At 40.6% G+C, this 24,026-nt stretch overlaps 1 protein-coding gene across 2 annotated transcripts in view; it reads left to right on the forward strand.

Annotated features, from left to right (window-relative positions):
- rbbp8l (retinoblastoma binding protein 8-like) overlaps positions 1–24,026 on the forward strand; it is a 248,093-nt gene that overhangs the window by 167,677 nt on the left and 56,390 nt on the right. For both annotated transcript variants that reach the window (XM_068048838.1, XM_068048837.1), the window contains exons 6-14: positions 1,165–1,260; positions 6,933–7,045; positions 7,138–7,213; positions 8,489–8,655; positions 15,297–15,361; positions 18,341–18,477; positions 18,816–19,275; positions 20,606–20,714; positions 21,540–21,601. In XM_068048838.1, coding sequence (XP_067904939.1) covers positions 1,165–1,260; positions 6,933–7,045; positions 7,138–7,213; positions 8,489–8,655; positions 15,297–15,361; positions 18,341–18,477; positions 18,816–19,275; positions 20,606–20,714; positions 21,540–21,601 — 1,285 coding nt within the window. The remainder of the gene's footprint in view (positions 1–1,164; positions 1,261–6,932; positions 7,046–7,137; positions 7,214–8,488; positions 8,656–15,296; positions 15,362–18,340; positions 18,478–18,815; positions 19,276–20,605; positions 20,715–21,539; positions 21,602–24,026) is intronic.

The raw sequence follows: 24,026 nt of genomic DNA on the forward strand, positions 1-24,026 counted from the left end.
TTAATAAAACATTTTAAAAAACAAAACAAGCCATTTAATTACCATCAAAATGGGTTTGATCGATCAAAGTTGGGAGCCACACATGTGTCAATGAGCTACATGTGGCTCTGGAGCCGCAGGTTTCCGACCCCTGTCCTATAAGGTGTGCAATTAGGTAGAGTAACACAGCACTCACTCTGTTTGGGTGAAGACCTCAGAGGATTTTCAGAATAAATGTTGATCGTGTGTTGGTGAAGTCTTATCAAAGTGCCCCAAAAAGTCTCCCAATGTGTTTCAAAATAAATGTTGATCGTGTGTTGGTGAAGTCTTAACAAAGTGCCCCAAAAAGTCTCCCAATGTGTTTCAAAATAAATGTTGATCGTGTGTTGGTGAAGTCTTAACAAAGTGCCCCAAAAAGTCTCCCAATGTGTTTCAAAAGTCCTCTTCAAATCTTCATCAGCAAGTAAATAGTAAAAGGTGATATACCTTAAAGACGATTCGAAATCCTCTGCAATTAATTCTTTACACCTATTTAGATTTTGATTTAGAGATACAGCACTGAAACAGGCCCTTCGGCCCACCGAGTCTGTGCCGACCATTAACCACCCATTTATACTAATCCTACACTAATCCCATATTCCTACCACATCCTCACCTGTCCCTATATTCCCCTTCCACCTACCTATACTAGGGGCAATTTATAATGGCCAATTTACCTATCAACCTGCAAAGTCTTTTGGCTGTGGGAGGACCCGGAGGAAACCCACGCAGACACAGGGAGAACTTGCAAACTCCACACAGGCAGTACCCAGAATTGAACCTGGGTCGCTGGAGCTGTGAGGCTGCGGTGCTAACCACTGCGCCGCTGTGCTGGTTGTTATTAGGAGTGATCATAAAATGAAGCTGTTTGCAGCAAAATGGCATGTAGCCTCTTTCAGGAGTGCTGGTGGACAATGTAATTGTCAATCAGTCCCTTAATAATCCTCAAGGCGGTTGTTACTAGTGCTGGCTTCAACTCCTTTACCAAGATGGCGTCCTGCTCTAAACGAGAGCTAAACCACTGTTGCAGCTTATGACCCCAACTTGGCCATTTCTTTATCTCCTTAGTATTTTGTCCAAATCAACCCCTTAATATATGAATCTTTTCATTTACTTCTGGTATAACATCACTATTATGTTACACAGTGACGCACAGAGATTGGAAGAGATGTTTAGCAAGAACCACCAACTGAGGGAACAGCACAAGATAATGAATGAAAACATCAAGAATTTGGAAAACAGGTAGGTAGAACTTTCAGAAAGGTGAAGCATTTGAAGCTTTTTTTTCTGTTTTGCTTCTAAACTGAGACACCCCTTTAAACTTTAATACATCTAAACTGCATTGAAACCTTTAAAATTATCCCAAAATTTACTTCTTATACCTGAATATTAAGGTATATTAAGTTGATATTTTACTTACATTTATTACAGAATGATTCAGAGACCCACCAAATAAAATATATAGTTTGATTGTGCTACAATTGGTCTCAGTATTCTGAGTGGAAAATATCAGTCAAGTTTCCTTCCTGGTTGCTATTTTCATTGCTTCACCATTGATGGCCATGCCTTCAACTGCCTAGGCCTAATTACCTCCCCAAACTACTCTGACTCTCTACCTGTCTCTCCTCCTTTAAGGCACTCCTGAAAATCGCCCTCTTTTAACAAGCTTTTGGTCCCTGTCCTGATAACCTCATATGTGGCTCAGTGTCAAATGTTGTTTCGTAATGTTCCTATGAAGATCCTTGGATATTTTACCATGTTAAAGGCGCTATATAAATGCAAGTTGTAGTTGTTGTTGATGAGACCTTTGCTGGAAACCAAACATGTGTGGACATTGGGTAAGAACAGGACCACACTCTGTTGTGATGCCCCTATTGTTGAGTAGCCTCCTGATACTGTCTGGTCTCACATACCAGAAGTGAGGAACCAGAACACAACTGGTGTCCACAGGTCATAATATAGATTAGTGCTCAGAGGAGAAGACAGGAGGAAAATTCCTGGCACCTTCCTTTGAAAGAAGAAGAAGCAGGCTGTGATACAACATTTTATGCACAGCTTTGAAGCAAAATATTTGAAGCCAAAATTTGTTCCGGGTACCAAATGGTATGTGAGTTAACTTTAATGCGTAAATGCAAACAAACATTTGAACTTGCTAGAGAAAGTAAATAGCCCTTCCCTTTGAATTAAGTGTCGCCATATCAGGTGGAGACCTTTTTTTCCAAGAGTTTGATTTTAGCTGAAGATTTTCTGTCTCAAGCACCTTTAGAAGTTAGGTGAGTTGAGAAAATAAAGTTTGTTTGTGTTTTGGAGCCAACGATCATAAATCTTTAGTGCAAAAATAGACCTGCATTGAAATATCTTTCCAGTCTTGAAGCTAAATACGAAGAATAGACCATCCACCTGCTAGAACAGGTATTAACGATTTATAGTGCCAGTATTGAACAAACAAAGAACAAAGAATAGTACAGCACAGGAACAGGCCATTCGGCCCTCCAAGCCTGCGCCGATCTTGATGCCTGCCTAAACTAAAACCTTCTGCACTTCCGGGGTCCGTATCCCTCTATTCCCATCCTACTGCTTAGATTAAGTTCAGGCAGAGCCCAGTGTATGATCATAAAACATGCAGCACAAGCCATAATCATCCACCCCTCAAACACAGGCTATAATAGATCCTTAAAATAAATCACTGAAAACAGGGGACAGTGGTAGTTGAATTAATATGATTTTGGGAAGCTACCCTATATACTTTACTTTGAAGAAAAATGGTAGGTAGAATAACCCAAAGCTTTTGTCAAAAACCAGTTCAAATTCATTATTAGGTGATGCTAGAATTTCTGTCACTTCCTCCAGCCCCTACAACCTTTCAAGATGAATGTTAATATAGATAAATGTGAGGTGATGCACTTTGTTAGGAAAAACAGGAACGTCACCTACGCCTTAGAAAATTAGAAACTGAATGGAGTAAGCCGAGCAAAGGGATCTAGGGATACAGATGAACAGATCTTTAAAAGCAACATTCTAGGTCAGCAAAGCAATTCAAATGCTAACAAAGTACTGTGATTTACTTCTAGGGATATAGAATTCAAAAGTAATGAAGTAATATTAAACTTGTTTAGGATCTTGATCACATCGTACTTGGAGTACTGTGCACAATTCTGGTCTCTATACTGTAAAAAGGGCATAAACACACGAGAAAAATGCAAAGAGGATTTACAAGGATGGTACCAGAACTGAGAGCTTACAGCCAAGGGGAAGGATTGACTAGGTTGGGGCATTTTTCTTTAGAAAAAAAGACTTGGGGAGACCTGATGGAGGTCTTTAAAATTCTGTATGGGTTGGGCAGGGTAGAAGTGGAGTGAATATTTCCACTTGTTGGAAAATCTATACATAGCAAGCATAAATACAAGATAGTTAATAATAAATTCAAAGGGAAATAAGGAGAAATGTCTTTATTCAGAGTGGTTAGAATGTTGAACTAGCTACCACAGGAAGTGGTTGAAGCAAATAGCTTAGATGCTTTCAGAAGGAAACTAGTACATGAGAGAAAAGGGAATAGAAAGATATGCTGAAAGGCTGAGATAAATGGAATGGAAGACATCTCATGTGGAATATAACCACCAGTATTGACTATGAAAGCCAAATGACCTGTTCATGTGCTGCTTAAGTTATGTAATGCTGTGAGATGTCTGCACTCCTCCAATTCTAGCCTCGAGTGCATCTTTCATCACTCCATTATTGGCAGCAGTGCCTTCAGCTTCCTAGGCCCTAAGCTCAGGCATCCCTCCCATAAACTTCTCTACCTCTCGAACTCTCTCTCCTCCTTGAACATGCTCCTTAAAACCTACCTCTCTGACCAAGATTTAGGTCAACTTATGTGGCTCAGCGTCAACTCTGTTTGCTCAATGCTCCTGTGAAGTCCTTGGGATATTTTACTACATTAAAGGTGCTATATAAATACAAGTTGTTGTTGTTGATGGGATGGGATGGGAGCAGGGGGACATGTTGATGATTGAATAGGTTGGAGCATTTTTCTTGAGAAAAAAAGAAGACTTGGGGAGACCTGATAGAGGTCTTTGAAATTCTGAATGGGTTGGGCAGGGTAGCTGTCGAGAGAATGTTTCCACTTATTGGAAAATTTATAGATAGCAAGCATAAATACAAGATAGTTATTCATAAATCCAAAGGGAAATATTGTCCTTCAGTTTGCATCAGCCTGTTTGGTTTGGCTGAAATCAGGATTTCAGTGTTGCTAACTATGGGCAGAACACAAATTCTTCTATCCTATTATGTGCACACTAGTATTCTAAAGGACTGCCAATGTTATTTTTAAGCATATATTAATGATCAATATAAATGTTCCTAAGTTGCCTTCATTGTGAGAATATTTGCCCTCAATTGCTTTCTATATTATAGAATTGCTCAGCCAATGCCTTTGTTTAAAGCTCAGATTGGAGTATTAAGAAATGGAAGGGAAGATACACCAAACCCCTTTCTTTAATAGTATTGTGGGGAGTCACAAACCATGTTGTAGCAACAGCTACATTACAGAACAGTCTTTGATAGAGTTTCTCCATGAGTAAAGGGTCCATGAATAATGTATGTTATATCAGAGGTAAAGTCAGTGTTTTCTGTTCCTGTAAGCGACATTGTCAATATATGGAGTGCTTTAAATGATTTTCTTGTAGTTGATACTGTGCTGACAATGAAGAAAACTAACACAAGTTTAAATGCAGTCTTGTCTTACCCTGACATTACAGTAGAACCACCGTTATCATTCATCTTCTAGATTGTTTGACAGACTTATAATGCACCAAAGCATTGCGCACAAAATATTTTCATTGATCTATTCTTCTGTCTGACATAGATCAACCTTAACCAACAAAATTAAATTCCATTTATATTTGTCCATTGGTCTCATCAGCACTGTTACGACCAGGTGAGAAAGGTGTCTAGGCGGGGTCTTTTACTGTCTTCACCTGGTCTTATTGTAACAGGGTTTAATTTTAAACACACTGTGTTTTGAGCTCCCCCTTTGGTGAATCCTTTATCACAGCTTTCCAATTATAAGGCAAAGAAATGAACACACCAGGTTTTTAGTTTAGTTTAGTTTACAGATACAGCACTGAAACAGCCCTTCGGCCCACCGAGTCTGTGCCGACCATCAACCACCCATTTATACCAATCCTACACTAATCCCATATTCCTACCACATCCCCACCTGTCCCTATATTTCCCTACCACCTACCTATACTAGGGGCAATTTATAAAGGCCAATTAACCTATCAATCTGCAAGTCTTTGGCATGTGGGAGGAAACCGGAGCACCCGGAGGAAACCCACGCAGACACAGGGAGAACTTGCAAACTCCACACAGGCAGTACCCAGAATTGAACCCGGGTCGCTGGAGCTGTGAGGCTGCGGTGCTAACCACTGAGCCACTGTTCTTAGGTTTAAAGAAGAAAAGTGAAATTTATTAAATTTACTTAAACTCTAATTCGGTTAACCCCTTACAGATATACGACGCGCCCAAGCTAGCATGCACACGCAATACACACATGCAGATAGAGACAGAAAAGAGAAAAAAAATAAAATTGAGAGGTTTGAAGCAATCTCTGACGAGGGTTTTTTATTGTGCTTCCAGCTCACTGTAGGGTCCTGAGTGTAGGTAGTCTTGCTTTTCGTTGGGGTCCAGTATTCTTCTTAAACCTTGTTCACTGTAGAAGACTTTTCTCTCTTGGGGTTCATATGTCTTCACTGGTTTCCGAAGCTGGTGAGAGCGAGATGAGAGCAGACAGAAGAGAGGTCTTTTTCAGTACAGGAGCAAACAGCTTTCTGATTTTTAATTCCCTGTTGGAAGTTCAAATTCAAAAAACTACAACAGTCAGTTAGTCATGTGACTAAACTGGTCTGACCATGTCTGTTTATGTATTCGGCCATCTTAGCAGTTAACCTGGTTCGTGTGGTGAAATTAATTTTCCTCATTCTTGGCAGGTGGGGGAGCTTGCCTGACAGCACACTCAGGGTGGGTTGCCACCACTGGTGCACCTCCATGCTTCATCACAACACCTGTGGAGTCAGGGAGGCACTCCAGCTCCTTCTGGCTCCACAGGAAGGGGATTTTATAAAAATAATTTTTGCAACTTACCTTACATTGCTGGGGGCTGCTGAAAAATCCTGAGTGCAGCAGCTGATCGCTGACTAATTTCACCATAGGGTCCCTAAGCAACTGCCTGTTACATGTTTAAAATGGACCGCAAGAATTTAGCAGCAGAATCAACACCTGCGCAGATTGGATGTATACCGTCGCACTCGTATGTTCTGTACTTGTTATATGCCCAAAAAATAGGACACAACTCATAACCAATTTCTACCCCAGAGACTTTCCATTATTCACTGGAGTTTGCCCTGTTTTTGATATTCTGTCAGCTGTGGCTCAGATGAGTAACATTCTTGCCTCTGAGTCAGAAGGTTATGTGTTCGAGTCCTATTCCAGAGACATAAGTAAAATAATCAAGGTGGACGCTCCATTGCAGTACTGCACTGTCAGATGTCCTGTCTTTCAGATAAGACATGAAACTGAAGCCCTGTCTGTTCTCTCAGTGGGTGTAAAAAATCCCATGGCCCCAATTTGAAGTAGAACAGGGCAGTTCTCCCTGGTGTCCTGACTAATATTTATCCTTCAGTCAACATCACTAAAACAGATTATCTGGTCATTATCACATTGCTGCTTGTGGGAGCTTGCTGTGCACAGATTGGCTCCTGCATTTCCTCCATTACAACAGTACTTCATTGTAAAACATTTTGGGACATGAAAGGGCTACATAAATGCAAGTTTTTTTTTTTAATTTTACAATGGGGGTTTCACTGTGTTTTTGTTGAAACCTGTGAAACACACTAACCATATTTTTGTGTCAGATTACGAGCAGGTCTATGTGACAGATGTACAGTCACGCAGGAACTGGCCAGGAAAAAGCAACAGGAATTTGAAAGTTCTCAACTCCAAAGCCTTCAGCATATTTCTATTCTCAGTAAGAACTGTAAAAAATCTCAAGATTGGCACATTTCCTGCTTGTTTTTCATGGCACCACATCTTACTTGCCTTTGGTTGGTCATTTTGCAGCAAGTGAAATCAATGGATTGAAAGAAGAAAACAAAATGCTTCACCGAGAGCTGAGAAAGCTTAAATATCTCTTGGAGTGAGTAAAATGTGTGGTTATTGTTAAATTAATAATATCAAAACATTCTTATGGGGTGGAGTGACAATAGCTGTTGTTTAAGAGCAGTTCAGTTGAGTTTACTGTATCAAGAACAAATAGGATTTTCCTACAAAAAGATTACAATTTAAACAAATATTTCTTAACAGGAATTATGGATCAAACTTGTTCTTGGATAAAGTAGCTGGACTTAAGAACTCGGGTATATCAATGCGTTACCAAGGATTAAAGATTGGCTATTACATTACAATTCTAAATGACATGGTCAATTGCGGTGCCTGAATCTCGTAGTCTATCAACCATATTGATACTGACTTTGACCAGTCCTTTCACTGATGGCGAAATGCCTCAATTCTCCACATTTTTAGTGATTGCTGACAATAAGAACTGATTTTCCAGGCAATGAGCAGGTGAAGCTGCAGCCCTTAAAGGGGCCACTAACAGCCAGTAAGAAAAGGCTCAAAATCAATTATGGGAGAATTCCGCAGGGCCAAGAGGGGCAGGAGTGCCCCTCTAGGCTCCATTTAATGGTCCAAGCTGCTGTCTGGTTCAGCGTTGGAGTCAGGCCAATTTCCCACGTTCTCACAACTTGTAAACCGCAGCGGAATGCCCCTTTGGTGTGCCTGGCTATGAGAGAGTAAGTGGTAACAAGAGGATACAAATTTCAGATAATCAGAAAGAGAATTAAAGGAGAGAGTAGAAACTTCCTTACGCAGAGCGTCTTTCGAATGTGGAATTCTCTCCCCCAACAAAATACTGCTACAGAGGAGCCCATTATTAATTTCTTTAAAGAAAATCTGATAATTGCTACATAATAACATTTTATGTTTGGTAATAAAGGGGTATTAAAGGATGTGGAAGCAAGGTAAAGAGTGGAATTAGAAAAAAAAACTCACGGAATGAAGGAAATACTTGCACAGACCTGATGGATGGATTAACCTGTTGCTATGCAATTACACTCGAGAGGACTAATTTTAACCTAATCTTCCCAGTGGAAAACTGACAGGATCAGACTAGCAACCAGTTTTACACCCGCCCAATTGTGCATTCCATAAATCAAGCAGGGTGTAAATTAGGTGTCAACCGCTCTCACCAGTTCCCAGCCAGGCAGATTAGATTTAAATTACCCTTATCATTCCACAATAAATATATTGGAGGAACATAAAATAACCTTGTCAACACTTGAAAGTTATAGCTATGTATTTTTTGCTTGTACTGTAATAAGTTTGTATGTGCTTGCCTTTCAAAATTTGACAGGACTAGGCAAAGCCAAGCTTATCCAAGAGGAAGTTGTTCCTTGTCGGACAATGCTATACCTTTGGATTCACCCTTGAATAACAAAAGGAAAGGAAGTTTGGATGGTGCATTCAGTTCAATACTAGAGTATCAGAGCCATAAGCAGGACTTCAAGATTCCTACAAAAGGTACAGTGATTCTTAAGTATATTCAATAGCTGCTGGGTACTTCATTTAAATTATTAATGTAAATCTTTGAGTACATGAAAATCTTTTCATTCATTTTCTAACCATTTGTTAAATAACCTTATTTCATGCAATGTCTTATCTTCGTAGCTAGTTTTTCTCATGAGGTATTCTAGAAAGAATAGCCAACTTATTTAAATACGTTTCAACTTAAACACATCAGAAGTGCATTAACATATCCCAAGCTCTATCAAGATTTGGGTGCCTCGAGTTCAACTTCATAAATAAATGTTTATGACGCTCCCCAATGTGGTCTAGTACGAAGCCTTACAGGACAGGAAGAGTTGATACATGGACAGCATTGAAGTAGCTAATATCAACTATCATAGCAGTAGGAGCACCACACACACAGTTTCCTCCAGCAAGGAATGGCTCCTGCTCTTGATCATGATGTGTGATTGCCTTTAAGAGTGATAGCCTTTAAGATTTTAGTATACTAATGAGCAAAGCACCAAGATGTAGTCATGTAACTACTTGCCAGATTCACTCTGTAACTAACACCAAGAGGCAAGTCATGTAAATAGTTAGTTCTGCACTGTATATACTTGTGAGCTGTTAATGAACCTGTTTGAGATCTTCAACAACCTGGACTTCACGCATCTCATTTATGTTGCATCAGACAACATAAAAAGCTTCTTAGTACAGATCACTGCAATGACTTCTGCGGGAGAGAGTCCATAGGACAAATTTTATTCCGGCAACAGGGGTTCCAGTGGAGGGGCAGAAGAAGGGAGGAGACACTACTTCTGTCCTCCATCGGACCCCTGGGTATTTCACGGCGGGCAGCCAATTAGCTGCCTGCCGTCGGGGACACCGTCCTTTTAAGGGATGAACTCCCACATCCAGAGCTACCGGCTAACCGGGAGCAGTGGCCACTGTTGGTACGGCAGGAGGCCCTGCAGAGAAGAGTGATGAAGACCATGGGACAGGTGAGGGGTTGTGGTCATCTGGGTCATTCATCAGTTCTGATGAAGGGTCACTGACCTGAAACGTTAACTCTGATTCTCTCTCCACAGATGCTGCCAGACCTGCTGAGTATTTCCAGCATTTCTTGTTTTTATTTCATTCAGGTAGGCCCTGGTGACGAGGTGGGGTGTTATCAGTGAGGGTGGCAGGGGGTCTTTCCGAGGTCATGGCCATCACTGCAGGGGGCGCCCTCCAGGAGCCATGGATTGCCCCCAAAGGAGGGACCACCATCCCCCATCCCCCGACCCCAATAGGAGGCCAGCAGGTTTTATGTGGCAGCGTCTCCACGTGGTGGCGATCTCTCCACCTTCAATTCAATTGAGGTGGAGGGGGAAAGAATCTCTTCCTTGGCATTAGTTGGCCACTTAAGGGCCTCAATTGGCCTGCGGCGGTAAGGCCATTCTTGGCCTAACCTGCCCCAGACTAAATTGGAAGGCGTTGGGAAGACGACGGGCACTCCATCCCTCGCCTTCCCACGCAATCTTATGGGCCCACCCACCTCCATTCCCATCCCTGTCCCTACGGGGCCCATAAAATTCAGCCCCATGTCTGTAAACATTGGGTACAGGCGTTATCGAGCTCTGTTGGTATGTTCCTAGAGCTAACTCATTGTCTGGGCTCACATATGTAGAACAGCCATTTGTGTGAAATACCAGGGTATCAGGACTTGTGGGTCTTCCCTGGCACTGTGAGTTTACTAATGGCCAAGCAAGAGCAACCACTCTCGGTGACATACATATTTTTATTTCCAATTGGCTGGATTTTAACAAGCCCACAACGTTGGGCTCCATGGCGGGGGGGAGTGGGGCGGGGGGGTGGCCGGAAGATGGTCGCAGCAGAAGCCCGCCATGGAGGCCGATGCCAGGAGGGCCCGGCCCGATCCTGCCAGCGGCGGCAAAGCTTCATGGTAGCCCCCCACCCCACACACCCCGCACCGCTGGGTGACAGGACTTGGATTTAAAAATTTAAATTAATGAGATGAATAAATTTAAATCAATTTACCTTAAATCTTCTGGGCCCACCGCGATCCTCAGTGCGGCGCCGGCACACCCGCGTCTTTAATTCCCGTCTGGGCAAAGCCGGCGTGACACTAGTGGGGAAGGGGGAGGAGCTAGGATTTTTACTGCGGGGTCGGGGGACGGGGGTGTCAAATAAGCATCATCAGTGTAGGGGTTGATGGGAAGGGGTGCACTTCACTTTGTGCAGTCTGAGGTGGGGAAGGTCAGAATTCAAAGGTGTGTTTTGGGAGGGAAGGGCAAAAACCTACTGTAATTTGTATTGGGCAGGGTTGAAAAGGGGTGTTACAATTTTATTTTGTAAATTTTGAGGGGGTTCACTTTAAAAATTAATATTTGCTGACAGGTCTGGCTGCCCTTTAAAAATGGCACCAGTGCCTGCGCACAGGCCATTGCCGACGATGGACAGCCTGCCCCCTCTATGTGAGTGGTGGTGGATGGGGGGGGTGGTGGGGGGGTGGGTGTGGACCGTCCTGGCTATTTAAATGAGCCACCATGAGGGAGATCACGCTTTTGTGCGGGCTACTATTTTTTGAGCTCACCGCGGGGACAACAGGCTCTTAAAATCCAGCCCAGTAACTAAATCGGGCATTTTTCAACCTTAAATTTGGGCACCTTCAGAATAGTGTGAAAATAACTAACCATTCCACAAAGATTGTAGATAGCTATGAGCAGCTGTGAATGTTTTCAGCATGCATTGATATAAAACAGACAATATCCCAAGTAGTATTCAGTAAATAAGTTGTGATCCCTTTCAAATAACAATGCACAAACATGGCTACATTCATCCCATTATCAAGAGAACAACAGAACAAACACTCACTTATATTGAGCGTTATCAAATATTTAATGCATAGCATTGTTGTCCATCTAAACGAAGATTGAAATTCTATGTAGACATACAACATAAGTCTTCAACAACAAAAACCTATATTTATATAGTGCCTTTTAACATAATAAAATGTCCCAAGGCGCTTCACAAGAGCATTATAGAACAAAATATGACACCACGCCACATTAGGAGATATTGGGCCAATAAAGCTTGGTCAAAGAAGTAGGTTTTAAGGAATGTCTTAAAGGAGGGAAGGAAGATAGTGGTGTAGGGAGGGTATTCTAGAGCTTAGGGCCAAGGCAACTAAAGGCGCAGCCACCAATAGTGGAGCAATTAAAATCAAGGATGCACAAGGGGCCAGAATTAGATGAGCGCAGATATCTTTAGAGGGTTGTGGGTCTGGAGGAGATTACAGAGATGGAGAGGGTCAAGGTCATGGAGGGATTTGTAAACAAGGTTGAGAATTTTAAGATCAGGACGTTACTTGACCGGGAACCAATGTAGGTCAGTGAGCACAGGGGTGATAGGTGGTGAACAGTACACGGTACGGGTTAAGACATGGGCAGCATAATTTGAATGCTCTCAAGTTTACGAATGGTAGAATGTGGGAGACCAGCCAAGAGTGCATTGGAATAGTCAAGTCCAGAGGTAACAAAGGCATGGATGAGGGTTTCAGCAGCAGATGAACTGAGACAGGGCCGAAATTGGGCAATATTATGGAGGTGGAAATAGGTGGTCTTACTGATGGTGCAAATATGAGGTCGGAAGCTCATCTCTGAGTCAAATGTGACGCCAACGTTGTGAGAAGACTGCCTTAATCTCAGACTGTTTCCAGGGAGAGGGATAGAGTTGGTATTTAGCGAATAGAGTTTGGAGCAGTGACCGAAAACAATAGCTTCAGTTTTCTCAATATTTAATTGGAGGAAATCTCAGCTCATCCAGTGCTGGATGTCGGATAAGTAGTCTGATAATTTAGCAACAGTGGAGGAGTCAAGAGAGGTGGGGGTGAGGTAAAGCTGGGTGTTATCAGCGTGCCTGTAAAAACTAATAATGTGCTTTTGGATGATGTCATCGAGGGACAGCATTTAGATGAGAAATAGAAGGGCGCCAAGGATAGATCCTTGGTAAACACCAGAGGTAATGGTGGGGGAGCAGGAAGAGAAGCCATTGCACGTGATTCCCTTGCTACGATTAGATAGATAAGAATGGGTCCAGGTGAGAACTGTCCTATCCAGCCGGATGACAATGGAGAGGCATTGGAGGAGGATGGTGTGGTCAACTGTGTCAAAGGCTGCAAATACGTCGAGAAGATTGAGAAGGGATAGTTTACCTTTATCACAGTCACATAGGATGTAATTTGTGACTTTAATTACAGCTGTTTCGTTATTGTGACAGGGGTGGAGACTTGATTAGAGGGATTCAAACATTGAGTTCCGGAAAAGATGGGAACAGATTTGGGAGGCAACAACACGTTTGAGGACATTGGAGGAGAAAGGGAGGTTGGAGATTGGTCGGTGGGATCAAGGGTTTAGTTTTGAGGAGAGGAGTGATGATGGCAGATTTGAAGGGGAGAGGGACAGCACCTGAAAAGAGAGAACTGTTTACAATATCAGCTAACATGGGGACCAGGAGGGAAAGTTTCCAATTAGGGTGGCACAGTGGCGCAGTGGTTAGAACAACAGCCTCACAGCTCCAGCAACCCGGGTTCAATTCTGGGTACTGCCTGTGCGGAGTTTGCAAGTTCTCCCTGTGACTGTGTGGGTTTTCACCGGGTGCTCCGGTTTCCTCCCACAGCCAAAGACTTGCAGGTTGATAGGTAAATTGGCCATTATAAATTGCCCCTAGTATAGGTAGGGGAAGGTGGGGATGTGGGAGGAATATGGGATTAATGTAGGATTAGTATAAAGGGGTGGTTGATGGTCGGCACAGACTCGGTGGGCCGAAGGGCCTGTTTCAGTGCTGTATCTCTAAATAAATAAATAATAAAAACAGTGGATAATCATTGCTGATGGGTTCACCTGAATGTGCAGTGGAATGATTAAACTTTCAGAGTCAGTAGATGCCACACTATTGTAGTGCTTGGAAAGACTCTCTAGTTGATAACTTGAGAATCATGGCCTCTTGAGGCTGGTAACCATAGTGCTGCATAACCTAGTGAGAAACACAGACAGTGACTGCAAGGGAAACACCTAATGTCATGTAGCTTGTCCCTCAATAACAACCCCAGATTGTTAAACTTTCCTGCAGTCCTTTCCGTCTCATTGTGCATACAAGATGACCAGCAAATTTTTCAGCCGTGGCTTCTTTGAATGCAGAGATTTATTCCAGTTCTCAGTTATTTGTCTTTTTTTAATGAGTCTCACATTATTGAAGCTCCTGACTAGAAGGCAAGTTTATATGAACCTGTTCCCACATTTTCCTCAGTATTCTGTGATGGAAACCCCACCTGCCAAAAATGAGGCATATTAATTTTGTCATATGGAACATTAATTTTATACTATTGCTGGACTAAAAAGATGACTTGATTAAAGAGATCACAGCAGTGGCTGAAAACATAATGCTCATTTACATTCTGGGAGACAGTTGCCTGGAGAAGACAATGGAACTGCTCTCTGGTTCAATTAATCAAATGGATTTTGATTGAAAGACGTTGAGGGTATGGAAAGCTAGCTTTCCAGACCCCCTACTGAGGAAGTCTACTGAGATTGAAAGAATCCACAAACAATCCAGGTGGGGAGCTAGTCACATGACTGGCCAGCTGGCCCAGGTTTGGTTTGAATTGTGTTCACAGTTTGGTGCAGACTGCAACTGAGCTTGAAGAGAGAGCATCTCTCCCTGGCTCTCTGTCTGTCTCCCTCTCACGCAAAGACAGGGACCCACGGAAGAAACTAAGCTAAGACAGAAAACCATCGAAACAAGTTTGAAAGGGTGCACTGGGCCCCAGTGAGACGGCAAGATTTAACTGCAATCAGATATTTTACATTGAACTCAAAAGACAGTAAATGAACTCCAGCTATTGCGTCAAACCTTTCCCATTGTTTCTTTCACCTTTTCTGTCTCTATCTGCATGTGTGTTTATCATGCTAGTCTGGTCGCGTTGCGTATTTTTAGTAGTTTTAACCGAATTGGAGTTTTGAGGTGAATGAACTCACACCTTTCTTGTTTAAATGTAAGAAAACCTGTCTGGTTGATTTCTTTGTCATTACAATTGGAGAGCAGTGAACAAGGATTCACTGAGGCGAAACTAAAAACACAGTGTTTTAAAAATTAAACTCTGTTACGGTCAAACCAGGCAAAGGCTGAGAGGGAACCCCTAGACCCCTTCTCCCCTGGTCGTAACAATTCTGTAATGTCTGTTTTATCTATCAGCAAGTCACCCATGTACCCATGCAACTCAGAGAGGACATTGGTGCCATGGGATCTTTTACTTTCAGCTGAGCGAACAGACAAAGCCTCAGTTTAACGTCCCATTCAAAAGATGCACCTCCTACAGTGCAGCTCACCCTCACTATGGCACTTAATTGCCAGTCTAGATTTTGTGCTCCAGTCTCTAGAGTACAGTTTGAACCAAGACCCTTCTAACTCAGAGGCAAGTGTGCTATCAGTGAGCCACGGCTGACAGTCCTGTTGCTGGCGTACATTGTGAAGGAGAATAAGGGAAGCAAATGGATTTTCTGCATGTTTTAATGCACATTTTTATATTTTCATAGAAGGATGTGAAAATTCCCTTCATGGTCTTAATATTTTTTAATTTCTATTTTCACTTTTAGAGATCTCCACTGCTTTGAAATGGTCCCCATGTCAGAATCTGTCTGAAATGCCGTTATTTGATTTGGTGAGTAGGGGATTATTAATTGGTGTCTTTTCAACAACCTAAAGTAAATTAGTTTTAAAAAGTCAATGCCATAGCGTTATTAGTAGCGATTAGGTGGTTTTGCCCATTACATATTGTTATTTATTTAAGCCAACTGACTGAGAACATAATATATTCTGCATGAGCTTTATGTGACAATGCTACAGAATAGAATTGATGCCTTTTATTTGTAACATTGATAGATCACGTATCTTTTGAGGAACAACAAATTATTGCAAGATATAATCTTAATGACTCCATTGTAGCCATTACCTCTGTAATGCATAGATCAAGTAAAAAATAAGAAACACAAGAGTACAGACTGATTGCATATTTTATTTATCACTATCATCTACTTAGAATCATAGAAAGTTTATGGCACAGAAAGAGGACACTTGGCCCACTGTGTTGGACAAATAAAAAAGAGCCACCCAGCCTAATCCCACTTTCAGGTGCACATCCAGGCACCTTTTAAATGAGATGAGGTTTTCTGTCTCTATCACCCTTTCATGCAGTAAGTTTCAGACCCCCACCACCTTCTGGGTGAAAGTATTTTCCTCATCTCCCCTCTAATCCTTCTACCAATCACTTTAAACCTATGCCCCCTAGTCACTGCCCTTTCTGTTAAGATAAATAGGCCCTTCCAATCCACTCTATCCAGGCCCTTCACAATTTTGTACATCTCAATCAGATCTCCCCTCAGCCTCCTCTGTTTCAAGGAGAACAATCCCAGTCTAACCAATCTTTCCTTATAGCTGCAACTTTCCAGTCATGGCAACATCCTCGTAAATCTCCTCTGTACCCTCTCTAGTGCAATTGCATCCTTTTTATAATGAGGTGACCAGAAGTGCATACAGTACTCAAGTTGTGGCCTAACTGATGTTTTATATAGTTCCAGCATAACCTCCCTCCTCTTATATTCTATGTCTCAGCTAATAAAGGAAAGGATTCCATATGCCTTCTTAACCACCTTATCGACCTCTCCTGTTATCTTCATGGATCTGTAAACATACGCTCCCAGGTCCCTCACTTCCTCTACACATCCGTATTCTCCCATTTATTGTGTATTCCTTTGTCTTGTTTGACCTAATGCATCACTTCACTCTTCTGTGGGTTGAATTCCATTTGCCACTTTTCTACCCATCTGACCAATTCCATTGATATCTTCCTGCAGTCTACAGCTATCTTCCTCGCTATCAACCACATGGCCAATTTTCATGTCATTTGCAAATTTCTTGATCATTCCCTGTACATTTACATCCAAATTGTTAATATGTACCACAAAAAGCAGATCCAAACTGAACTGGTGTACAAGTTAGCCCAGGCTCTTGAGCCCCAATTTTAACTCAAGGCGGGAGTTGGGCAGATGGAGGGTCGAGTCAGGCAGCAGAGGGACTAGATGGGCAGCAATCATCTTGAACCTCAGCAGTGTAAGGCCCAGGAGATCTTAACTCTCAGGCCTCGGTTGCCTAGCATCAGTCAGTCTCCCACCTAAAGCCAGCATGAAGCCTAGCTGCCCTATGAGCCACTGTGGAATGTCAGGCAGCAGGAAGCCACACCAAGGACCAAAGGAATAGTCCCAGCACTCAAGTAATCATTGGGAAGGGGTTCAGGAGGGCCTCACAATCAGGAGAGATAAAGAGGATAGCCTGGGCAGGGAAGGCTTAAACTATCCTTGTGAAACTGGGAAGAGCACTCCTGTTCCTCCTGGCCTCACAAGGGAAGTTAATAAAAGTAAAACAACATATCTTTTTGTGCCTCTTCTGGCCAAAACACTTCCCTCTCTGTTGCTCTGGTGGGAAAATCACAACAGCTACCCACACAGGCCTCTTGTTAAAATAGCAGTCAGGCTGTAATTATGTCATCAAATTCCAACCTGCTTACTTAAAGAAGGGCCCTGTTGCTTTCTACCTGGTGACCTTTCTACCTGCTTAGAAGAGCAGTTAAAATCTGAGCCTTTAGAAAGAGAGTGGGATCTCAGCGAGTAGCTCCTCTGGGAGATTTTAGCTGCTCATTTACTCACCCAATTCCCACCTGGCAGACAGGATTATTACCCAATTAGTAAACTGGAGGCAACAGATTAAGAAGAGACATTTATACTTATGTAGCACCTTATCATGTTGAAACATCTGAAAACACTTTGTACGATTATTTTTGAATTGCAATGACTATGCAGGCAGCAGAAAATGTATTTATAATTACAGCAATCAATCAGGAACAAATAGTTTAATACTATAAATATCAGAAAACGTAATAGGTTACTTTTGGTTTAGGACTTTTTGTCTATCACCTGTATTATTCTCAAGGGGGCACTTAAGCATCAACCATATTGGTGCCGTGCTGGAGTCACATATAGGCCAGAATGGAATAAGGATAGCAGGTTGCCTTCCCTAAAAGTCAATAGTGAACCAGTTGGAATTTTAACAACAAATTAACAGCTTCCTGGTCACTTTTTTTAAACTTCTTTTGAAATGTGAATTATATCGTCACACAGTTAACCTCAAAAGGACAATCAGCTGCCTGGAGCAACAGTAATGAATTGCACAATCAATGTTCACAGATCAGTTTCTTTCCTTAATATCTTTGAACAGAACAAAAGGAAATATAAACTAAATTACTGATATGAGCTTTTTTAATTTTGAGTATTTTAAAAACTGAATCCAAATTCTCAAACTGCCACAGTGGAATTGAGTTCATGTTTTCAGTATTATTAGTCCAGTCCTCTGGATTATTATTAGTCCAGTAACATGCCACTACACTACCGTACCATATCTCATGGATAGAACAATATAGTTTTCGTTATAGAGGTGTAAGAATATAATGCATATCTAGATAATATCCAGCTTTAAAGGGAATCCAGTCCTCTTAGCAAGACAAATTAATTTACTTATTAATTTCAGTTGTATTAACAGCGATTATAATTCATACAATGCTATTCCTGATAGTTATCCTTGATTCTAGCATCCCCAAAGAATATCTAATCAGTTGCATGGAACAATAGCAGTGGTGCGTGCCGGCATTGAACCATACTGTACACCAGAGAGAGATGCTGCTGCACTACAACCTGGTGTGAAACACCAAGAGCAGAGACAACATGGGTTCGTAACATTTCATATTGCTACAGAACATTAACAATGACAGAAGCCAAATGCGTATTTTTATAAAAGTTTGAAAGAACTGTTCAAATCCTGACACTAGCAATTTGATACAAGCGAGTGGCTTGCTAGGCAACTTCAGAGGGCAGTTGTACAGTGTCTGTGACAGGAGACCAAAACAATGTTTGTACCTCCATAATAGACAAAGAGACTCAAATGCAAAAGTTTTAAGGGCAGTACTTAGAATAACAATATGTAGATAAACATGTCATCTGAATAATTCGATCTTAGTACTCGTTGGTCAGATGTCAGCATAATGTGCTTTCTTATTCTGATTACAGGGAGGTACATAATTGGTCTAAAGATTGCAGAAGAAATAGACACAGTATAGAGCAACCTGACATGATGAGGCAAAAACATGTCGAAGAAGAAAAGGATCCACCTGAATTCTGTACAAAGACTGGGGAAAGAGTTGACAGACCAGTGGAGAAACCTCTGGATTTATCAGATTACAGTAAAAATAAGGGGCCATCTTGGTCTACTGACAGAAGTGAACTTTCCATACAATTTGAGCCCAAAAAGTCAAGATTCAATGAGCCACCACAGAAGAATCGCACTCATGATAATTTGGCAAGTGGACATTCCCAGGACAATGCACACTCTTGTGAAACAGTCTCCAAGGTGGTGAGTGTTGAACCATCCAGTAAAGATAAGGATAAAACACAGATTGTGTCGAGCCCTAAAGATGGATTAGAATTGAGTGGCAATGAAGACAAAGTGTACAAGAATTTGAACATTAAGGTGTGTTATCGTGTTTTGGAATGAATAAAATTTCAGTGCTATGGAATTACTGCTATCTTCATTTCTAAACATTAGTGTTCAATATTAAACATATCTATTGCATACCAGCAATGGAGAAAAGTCAATTGTAGGTGGCAATTATGGGTTAAATACCTATGGTTCTTAAAAGTGTAATGTTGATACTTCTTAAAGAGAAATTCTAGTCACTTTTCTGTTCTCTGTAGATTAAATGATAAAAGCGAATTCATACAAGGAACTAGATACTGGGAATACATTCTATTAACTTCTGTGGTTTAGACTCTGATTTGTGCACCTTTTGCGCTTATTCTATCTAGTTGGGTAACTCACCTTTCTAAAGGTAAACAAACACAACTTTACATGACATGAAACTAGAAATTATTCCTGACAATATTACCAGATGAGCACTTAAAGCCTTTGTCTGGAGTTCCTGTGACCAATATTTAGCAGAGACATTGAACCAATTAAAATAAAAAGGTTAACAACTGTATTATTTGCATTCTCCCTCCTCTTGCTCCACTAACATTTGCAGTGAGCTGCATCAAGATGTCAGGGTTCAGATGTGCGGTTTGTCGCATATATGCTAATCTATAATGCATCCTTTTTCACTTTCTAAATAAACAAACTTCTTTTGGAAAAAGTAAGCCAATCATAAAATATAAATGAAAAACATGTGTTAGTGAAAACTAAAGCATTTCCACTTCTGCGATTTATAACTTTCTATATTTGAATTGAATAGAAAAATTTTACTATAGAACAGCCATACAGAACCATAGCAACTGTCACCTCAAAACTTCCAGCAGCTCAATATTTTACAATGCTGGACCTTCCTTTCAGCTGATTACACAGGCTGTAAGTAGTGTGAAGTGAGAAATTTTTAAGTATAGAATTACAATTGCAATCATAATACCAAATATAGCCATAAACAATTTATATACACATATGCATCCTTTTAAAGTTCTCAGGGGAAACTGTCCATCACATAAACTATTACACTTATGAGTCCATTTCTGTTGAGTGTATTTTACCTGTTTTATGTTTACCCCAACTATTTTACTGGCACCAACAATAGGAGGAAGTTCCATTTTAGGTCACTCGGTCTAACAGAACCAAGTGCAATTAAAAATGAGAAACTTTTTTAACTGAAGTAAGCAATTGGCTTTTACAGTTACTAATATTCCAAACAAAATATATTGCAGTTTATTACAATTTCATAGTTTTTCTTCCAAGTACGTACAATAACTGTAAACTGTATTGTGGTGTCCTATATGCTATATGAGCTGAGATGGAGGATCAGATACTCTGCTTGCAGGCACAATATGACAGCAATTCTAAACCCAGGGAGCCAGACGTCAATCCAAGAATTAGAATGAAACTATGTACTAAAAGACCCAGGACCAGGAATGGTGGAAATCCAAGTGGTAAGAATATTGGCCTTCAAAAGCTAATCGAAATTTCAAGTATGTAACTGTTGATTTCAACTTCTATTTACGCATAAGGGGAAGATTTTGACTGTCAGGTGAAGGGAAATTTTTTTTTCTAAACCCATTTCTGATTTTGACAAACCTAGTACTCAGACCAAATCTATAACGGATTACCTGGATGTATGAAAATAATGTTGTTATCCAGATGTGATTTGTAAGTGTGTCGGTTGTTACCATATTTCCAGATTGGATACCAAAGTTTTCATGGTAATGGCCAATGGATAATATCTCTGGGTTTTGTTTTCTTCATTAACCAATCAGATAATGTACAAATGACACAAACCAATCTGTCGGTGTGTGATGGATAGCTTTTTTAAGTAGTTCAGCTTTTCCAAAAGAAAATTAAAGTTAACTAAAATTGTTCTTATCAGGAATTCTACTTTTTGTTGTTGTTAATAGAATGAGCATGATTTGTTTTGACCAGAACGTTCCTGGTATGGTTGGAACTTGCACTAATCAGATTGGCACTTAGCTGTTGTTAATTAATGGTGGGGATTAATTATAGGTATAGGTCACATTGAATAATTCAAGTGAAATAAGATTCTGAAGCGTTAAATATTTTGAAATAGCAAGAATTAATTAATAAATTGGTACTTGTTCAAAACTATTCCAATAAAGAACGGTACTCCTCTAGGAAGATAGCTATCCAGTTTTCCTCTTAGGCAGCAAAAACTGCGAGTAGCCAAAATTCAAATTTGTTGTCTACTAAGAGAATATGTTATAAATTGCATTGTAATGAATGTATTTCTTTCCCCCCCTTAGTGGAAGTTCATCTCCAATTCTTGAACATACAGCCAGATGCAGATGACCCCTCTCAATGTGAGGTTAGTACAGTGGCTATATCATGGAAATAGTTTGATCCATAAGTGAGGAAGCCCTCAGAACTCATAAGCAGTAACATTGTGAATAAGATGTAAAGATATTCCTCGTGTACTTGGTTTTTCTGTGAAATCTAATAATGTCACAGGTTGAAATTTATAGTATAAACTAATAAAAATGTGTTCAAATTTAGAAGCTGTTGTGAATGGTAAACAGTGAAGACAATTGATCTACTTTATACGCTGCTATTGTAGCGAGACAGCATTGAAAAAAAGCACATTGGGAAAAGATTTTTGTCTTACTTTGGTATTAAACAATCACATGGGCAGAATGCACAGGGAAGATTGCAGGCCTTTAACGGAGCCTGCCCAAATCTCTTTCAATTAATTTAAATGATCTGAAAATCAAATAGACTGCATTCCCAGCACACTGTTCTCTCTTCCTGGTTTTCCTCTATGCACCTCCCCTCAATTAATTATTTAATGCCCAACACCATAAAGAAGAAAATTTCTCTTATTGTTCAATGATCTTAACAGTTTGAAAAACAGAATCAATAGCAGAGATACCCATTGCATCCTAGCCAATGGCTTATCACTCCTGTGGGCAAAATCCACCTCTCAATTTTTTTAAATTCATTCCTGGGATGTAGATGTCGCTGGTTAGGCCAGCATTTATTGCCCATCCATAATTGCCCTCGAGAAGGTGGTGGTGAGTTGCCTTCTTGAACTGCTGCAGTCCATGTGAGGTATTACATAAAAATTCCTTTGATCATTACTCGTGGCAACGTGATAAATCTGTTTTTGCTTCATGTTCTACAACATCTGTCTATAACATCATTAGAAATCCAAACAAAGGAACTCTTTATAAAGGTATCATGCATGTTGCAACAAGTTTTATGTTCAGATTATATTTTTCATTAAACTTATGCACAGAAGAAATTTCCCCACATGGAAACAGAACCATGCAGTAACATGCAAGTAATCAGATTATGTCTGTCATGTGACAAGCCCCTCTCCATCTGTGGTTTTAAGATTGTGTTTCTCTGCAGCAACAAGGGGAAACATCTAGACTCTGACACATGCAGACCCAAGTGGGGGGTCCCCCTCTCTCTCTCTCCATTCCAGTTTGCAAGCTTCAAATCCTGCCTGTTGACCTTTGCATACTCCGGCTACAATCAGAAACCCTGTTGGAGGAAACCATCTGCATCGCTGTCTCCAAGAGACCCACCAAACTAGTCATTTACCTCTTCAAACTAAAAGCGCCCCACAGACTGTATACCTCTTTTGTCTATGAACTCAAACTCAACCAATCTACCTTTCCCCACTCTTTAAATCTGTTTGCGTGTGTATAAACCTCTAGTTTGTGTGTGTGACTGAAAGTTAAACTCAAGAAAACCTGTCCAATTAGTTCTTGTTATGATTATAGAAAGTAAATAATCAAATAACTACTGAATTGGTCAGTACATCCACTTTAAGAAAGAATTAAACCTGTTATGGTCAAACAAGGAAAGGGAAAAGAGGGAAGCCCTTCAACCCCTCCTCATTTGACCATAACAATCTGTGAACTGAAAACACATGTTAATGTTTCAGGTATATATACTGAAAACTAGAAGATGAGCAAGAAATGTAAATGTTTGGGGGTTTTTTTGTTTTCAGTCCTGATGAAGGGTACACACATGAAACATTACCTGGTTTTTCTCTATAGATGCTGGATGACCTGCTGTGTATTTCCATTGATTTGTTTTTTTATTTGGGATTTCCAGTGTTTGCAATTTTTTTTTTGTTTTTACAATTATATTCTGCAATTGTTTTATCAAAGTGACACGCGAGTTAAGCATGTCCATTTTGGCTTCAAGTTCTATTCTGAAATTGTTCTTTAACTTCCCATAGTTAGGTAATTTGATCATAGGAAATAATAGCAATCAGGTTACTGAAAACATACTTTTAATGATTATTGCACAATTGTTCAGATTGAGATTACAAAAAACCAGATTGCTATAAATGGTGAGGTCAATTAGAGTTTAATCACTGTTTAAATATAGGGTTAACTGTATAACACAAACATAACATATGCTTTAAGACTAATTTTAGGAAATAGTAGAAATAAAAATAATTTGTGTTGGCAGAATACCATGGGGACAAGAAACTATACATATTATATTCAAATTATTTTCTTATGCTACAAAAACTCCAAGCTACTTAGGGACTGAAATTCCAGGAGCTCCACTCTGCCACCAGAAGTGTGGCAGGGCCACACTTCCTAATACCACTGAGCCTTGATGGCAATCCATCCCATATCTTGAGAATGCAACAGAAACACCAGTCCCAATGAGCTGCCAGTAGTCAGGGAAGTGCTCGTCACAGGAACCTCCAAGGCTCAGAAAGGGCTGGTGAAATAAAAGCACAGAATGTTTTTCATTGCTCCCAAGGG

This window comes from Heterodontus francisci, chromosome 16 (genome assembly GCF_036365525.1).
Source record: "Heterodontus francisci isolate sHetFra1 chromosome 16, sHetFra1.hap1, whole genome shotgun sequence".
Taxonomy (NCBI): Eukaryota; Metazoa; Chordata; class Chondrichthyes; order Heterodontiformes; family Heterodontidae; genus Heterodontus; species Heterodontus francisci.